Source organism: Macaca thibetana, chromosome X, assembly GCF_024542745.1.
Source record: "Macaca thibetana thibetana isolate TM-01 chromosome X, ASM2454274v1, whole genome shotgun sequence".
NCBI lineage: Eukaryota > Metazoa > Chordata > Mammalia > Primates > Cercopithecidae > Macaca > Macaca thibetana.
Window position 1 is genome coordinate 57285273 of NC_065598.1, and position 6000 is coordinate 57291272.

Sequence of the window (6000 nt, forward strand, 5' to 3'; positions counted from 1 at the left end):
GGATTATGAATATTTCCATCAGGAAATTAATCATTGCTTTATGTGGAATCAAGGAACAGTCAAAAATACTCTGTTATACTAATGTCTTATCTTATTTTTCCTGGATGGGAATATGAAGCATTTAATCCACAGAGAAAGATGATCTTCGTATTCTAACAAGTTTCACTTTTACTATTTAAGGCTTTCAATTATGTAACACTATAATGAGATAACTGGTAAAAATGTCAAGATTAACATATTTAAACTAATGATAAATATGCTCATCAGGATCCCCCAGAATCAAACCTTCTTGCAAGGCATTTTTTATTGTGTTTTCAATTGGCAAAATGTTAATAAATCAAGGACTGAAGATGAACAAAAGGCAAACGAGATAAAATTAAATCATGTCCCATTGTTTAAACAAAAAGGCAAGCTTATGCCAACACTAACAGAAACACGAATATATTTACAGTCACACTTCTGTCTGTAATTACATGCCATGTCAACTATCATGCTGGGACAATAACATTGAAAGAGAAATCTTTTGAAAAAATTGAACAAAAGAAACCATGTGAGCTCACGGACAATCACAAGATTTTTATCTTAAAAAAAACACAACAATTTGTCCTTTGAAAATTCTATAGACCATAACAAAAGCATAGCTTATGATAGTTTTCATGGGAAGAAATAGGTCTAAGGGATTAAGGAAACAATGTGACAGAGTTTTAAAATATCTATATGGTTATATATCTTAATGGATGCCTATGACCCTTGTGTTCACCTCAGGCCTCTGCACTTTCTATAGGAAAATAAAAATAATCTATTTAAGAGGACTTAACTAATGACAACACATTTCTAAAATGGGCTTAAAATCTTTCTAAAATACTAAGGGAGAACTGTTAAACGGTTAGACACAAAATTCTATTTCTTTGAATCAAAAATGTATGTGTATTTTTTGCTTTTTCATTGAATAAGTACAACCAACTTAAAAATTATAAAGACAGTAAAGATGTATAATATCAAGGTGGTAAATATTAAAGTGTACTGTTAAAGTGCCATAATAATTGTTATCCCCAAGTATCTACATGTAAACAGTACTGGGTTACAATGGTTGAAATCAACCAATAGTGTTTGCTACCATGACCACATTTTAGAAAAGGAAAAGTAGAACTACTTCTCACTAACGCCTTATATAGAATATCTCCATTATTATCTGATTCATGTATAAACACATTGCCATCTAAATCAAGAAAATAACTTCTCAATGTACACACATACTTGCAGCAATACTGTGACTGAAAAATGGGCCATAAGAAGAATGGCTGAGAGATGGTGACCATGAAAGAGACCTGTCTAATTTAAACATAAATAAAAGAGATTCATGGCAAGGACTGGTGTACACCTACAAGGAAATAGGGTGGAGTACGAAGAATGTAAGAGAAATCAATTAAGTTGGGAGGCAGCAAACAGTTATAAACAAAATAGTCGTGAAACTCAAGAGTCAAATGGCAGAATGGGAAATATTTCCTCTCTGTTTTGAGCTACACACACAATTAATAGTTACTAAGTTAAATATATTTGTAATCTGAGCTAGGTAAATTTTAATAAGAATTGTAGTTCTGACTTTGCCATATTACCTCACAGGATTGTGAGGATCAAATATAATAGTTGTGAAAGTGCTAAACTGTAAAATGCTATACTCATGTAAGATAGATGGTATCTACTCAAAATGCAGACAAAACTCTCTCATTTCAACTCTAAGAGTGAGCCAGCAATGAGCTCTCTAGGGCACAGAGGGGAGAAAAATCTCCCTCTGGTCTATGTCCAGATTGTCTTGGAAGAATAGACTGAATACTCATTGCATCAGCTTGCTTTGAATGCAGACCAAAGATACTATGAAATTGATCTAATGGACATGTGGCCAATGCCACAAAAGAACAGTGTGCAGAAAAATCCTTCTTAATCTGTTGAAGAAATAACTTTCTTTTCCTCTTTCTTAACCTTCACAAATGTTTATTTCGTGCACAATCCTGATATTAATTTGTGCTAATTTCTCCCCTTTGAGGAGGGAAAACAAGGGGCAGGAAAGGGAATGAAGATTCACCAAAATATGCTGAAACATACGTAACATTTCCTTTCAATACAACCTACTGGGGTAGAAAAAATAAGTCTAGGATGTAACACATATGTTCACATTGCTATGACCATTTTACAGATAGAAAACTGAGGCTAAGAGAGACTAACTTATTAAAGGCCAACTTATTCAAAACCACAAAGCAAACATTTCACCCTGGGTCTGAGTGATAACAAAAGCCCTTGTATTTTCCACAACAAAAACATACCTTCATCATAAGAAAAAGGTTAGAATGATAAACAGCTAAGAAGAACCAATCCCTATTTTTAGCTCTTTTTTTTTTTTTTGAGTTCTATCATTAGATTTTCGTACTGTGTAAAATTTCCATTAAATTTTTAATGTAAAACACCAGTTCCTCAATCTTTCATTATTTAGTGCTACAGGGCTCAAACCGCTTTTCATTACAAGTACAAACAATGATTAATAATTGCAAAACGCCCGAAATTTTTTCAAGAAAAAGCACAAAATCACACACACACACACAAAAAACTGAAAAGACCTTATGAGCAATGAGTTCAAACCACCACAATTCATAAATAAGGAAATTAAGGCTCAGATAGGTTAAGTGACTTGCTCAGGGTCACACAACTTGTCAGTTACAGACTCAAGATCAGAATTTAGATCTCCAAACTTGTAGTCCAGGGCTGTGCTCTTTTTGTAAACCAAAGAGAAATGACTGCACTTAAACATTTAGTCCAGAACATCCTCAAAATTGACTGTAATAAAAGTAAGCCACATGGCAAGGAACAAATAGAGTTGGTTCATACCAAAAATGAGCTGCCAGTCACAGTGATAACATTTCTTTCTTTCTGAGAACCATGGTTTCCTGCTGCACTGGGGAATCCAAACTGGGTTTCTCCCTCCTGTCCAAAGAAGTCAGGATGTACGTTCCACTCCGCTTTGGTTGGTGTCAGTAGTTCTGAGACACTGTTTTCACAAAGGGTGCTTGAAGGAGTCAGAGCATCTGTGTCCACTGTTAGCTTACTGCTGGGTGTTAAAGCCTGAGGCTCTGGACTGGAGTTTTTCATGGCCAAAGAGCCCAGAGATCCCAATGGCCCCACACTTACACTTGAGACCTCATCCATATCTAAGGGGCTCTGCTGAAAACCAGTGGCCGCCGTTCCAAAAAAGAGAGATGTATCCAGATTTTGAGGAGGGTCGCTGGTGGCCTTCAAGGCCAGAGGGTCCACAGCCTGCCCTACGGAATTATTATTATTAGCAGGGAGGTGCCCTGCCAGAGTCGAGCTCACAGAAGCCACATCAATAGTCAAGATTCCAGAGTTCACCAATGCTGTGTCCAGCACTGCAGCAGAAGTACTGTCTGGTACATCAGAAAACAGAGACACTATCTCTGCATCTCTGAGATCATCCTGTCCCTGGCTGGTAAGTTCACTGCTGGGTGTAAGAGAATTTGCTGCTTCTAACTGAGCTAAGAGATCCTGGCTCACCTTGTGCCTTTTGGTCATGTGCGTCTTCATGCTGTGCTTGGATGTGAAGAGTTTATTACAAGTGGAGATGGGGCAACGGCTTTTCCAAGTGTCCACATCCTGCAGGTGTTTCTTGGAGTGAATGTAGAGGCTACTGCGAGCAGAGAACCTGGCACAGCAGCCTTCCACAGGACACACGAAAGGCTTTGTGCCCAAGTGGGTTATGCTGTGGCCTTTGAGATGTTCAGCTCTCGTGAAAGATTTCCCACAGCCTTCCACAGGGCACATGAACCTCCGGTCATCGTCGTGCTTCCTTTTGTGCCTTAAGAGTTTGGACATGCTGGTGAAGTTCCAGCCACAGCCATCAAAGTCACAAAGGAAAGGTCTCTCGCCGGTGTGACTCCGCAGGTGAATTTTCAGCCTACAAGCCTTGTCATATTGTTTGCTGCAGCCAGGAAAAGAGCAGGAAAACAGTTCCTGTTCCCTGAAATGGGCGCGGTTATGGGAAAAGAGAGCACTCACTGTGATAAATGTCTTCTTGCAGCCAGAAAACGCGCACTGGTAAGGCCTCTCGGGTTCGAAGTGGCTGCGCTGGTGGGCGCTGAGTTTGGCCTGCGTGGGGAAGCTCTCCTCGCACACCTCGCATTTGAATGAGTTCTCCTGCTCATGGCCCTTCATGTGCGCCTTGAGGTTGTACACGGTGGTGAAGCTCTTGCCACAGCCCTCCGCCGAGCAGCCAAAGGGCCGCAGTTTGTCGTGAGACTGCAGGTGCCTCTTGAGCTTGTAAGAGGTGGTGAAGGTCCACCTGCAGTCACCCAGGGGGCATTTGAAGGGCCTCTGGCCCTGGCTGCTGCTGTGCGTCAGCAGGTGCACCTTCAGCTGGTGCTTCTTGGCGAAGGATTGCCCGCACAGCGCCTCGGGGCACAGGTACAGCACCACGCCTGGGCCAGAGCCCAGCGGTCCGCGGGGGCCCAGGGCGGCGGCCGGGCCCTCCGCCTCCTCCTGGGGCGCCGGAGCTGGCGCGGGTTCGGCCGGCTGGGCTAGCAGGAGGTCTGGCGGCAGCTCTGGGCAGTCACTCGGCTCCGCGGCACGCGGGAACCCGGCTTGGGGGGCCATCAGACACCTGGGGGGCTTCTGGGCAGGAGCGGCCCCGGGCTTCCAGGAGTGTGATGGGGGCGTGGTCAGGGTGAGGAGGCCGTTCTCAAAGCGCAACAGCAGGTCCTGGTTGTGGATAGTGACTGTGCCGGTGAAGGCCGCGGCGGGGCTGGGGGCAGAGATCGGGGCCTGAATGGGAATCGCGGACAGAAAGCTGGGGCCCCGCGCAGAGCAGCCCGCGGGGTTCGCGCCGCTGTAGTCCCCCTGGAGCCCCGGGCCTGCCTCGGCCTCCTCCCTCAACACAGGCCCTGCGGCCTGACACGAGCGCACTGTCTCCACGTCGCCACCCACCGGGTCAAGCAGCACCAGAAGGAAGTCGTCGCCGCCGTCGCCGCTAGGTTGATCGGGCATCGGCGCCAACAGGCTTGGGCCGGGGCCTCGTGAGGCCCTGCGGGCCTCCTTGCGCCGCCGCCCGGGCCCGCCATCTTGGAGGTCCTGGAGCAGCAGGAGGCGGCGCGTGGAGACCTGGACAGCCGGCGGGTCAGGGCCTCGGTGGACCCGGCCGCCACCCGCGGGGATACCGCCGCCGCCGCCCTGTAGTGTCCCGCGAGCCGGGAGCAGCTTCGGGATTTCCATCTCTGTGTCCCAGAGGCTGGGCTGGAACCAGAGCCGAGGAGGAGGCGCGACCCCGCCCCCTGCCGCGGGTCTGAACAGGTTCCTAAAAGGGGGAAAAAAAGTGCAATGCGGTGAAACTGGCCCTATCAGATATTAAAACGTATTTAACGCCACAGTGATTTAAATATTCTGGTACTGGGTCTCTGGAACAGAATAGAAAGCCCAGAGGTAGAGCCTGGTATGCATAAATACGTTCTACGGTTAATATACGTAAGTAATTAAGGAGGTCTTCTGAGGTGATGGGGAAATGACGACAGCTTGTTCAGTAATGCTGTGGAACACCTAGGCCTCTATCCGCTAAAAGCAATTTTAATCCGTGACTCATTGTATATACCCGAATAAACACACCCGAGCCCCTCCCAGTGTTAGACAAGTTGCTTGGTACTTTTTGTGTGTTAAAATTTGTTTACCGGCTGGCTGCCTGCCTGGATTGATGGATGAAAGACAATTCCTGAGAGAATAAACTGTCTCTGTGTCAGTATTAAACGACCATAGTGCTGGCATTTCTGCCAAAAATGTCCTTCCCCTTCCCACCTCCCCGCGGGACAACTTCCATACTCACAATTGTCTTGAGCAAAGTCCTCGGTACAATTTGCCACATAGTTCAATTTTTGTCTGCTGATACAGAGGTTAGAATGAGTGAAAGATGTGGCCAAAACAGATCAGCATTGTTCAGCCTAGAAATGCAAA

General features: G+C 45.3%; 1 protein-coding gene across 4 annotated transcripts in view; it reads right to left on the reverse strand.

Annotated features, from left to right (window-relative positions):
- Positions 1-5534, reverse strand: part of LOC126946496 (zinc finger X-linked protein ZXDB-like) — a 540578-nt gene extending 535044 nt beyond the window's left edge. For 3 of the 4 annotated variants that reach the window (XR_007722679.1, XR_007722678.1, XM_050776885.1), the window contains exon 1: positions 2881-5078. Coding sequence is in view for 2 of the 4 variants with exons in the window: in XM_050776885.1 (XP_050632842.1) it covers positions 2881-5046 (2166 nt within the window). In the remaining 2 variants the exon portion in view is untranslated. Of the gene's footprint in view, positions 1-290 lie in introns of those variants that run through there. The other variant, XM_050776884.1, reaches the window with a different exon arrangement.
- Positions 5535-6000: the final 466 nt, after the last annotated feature.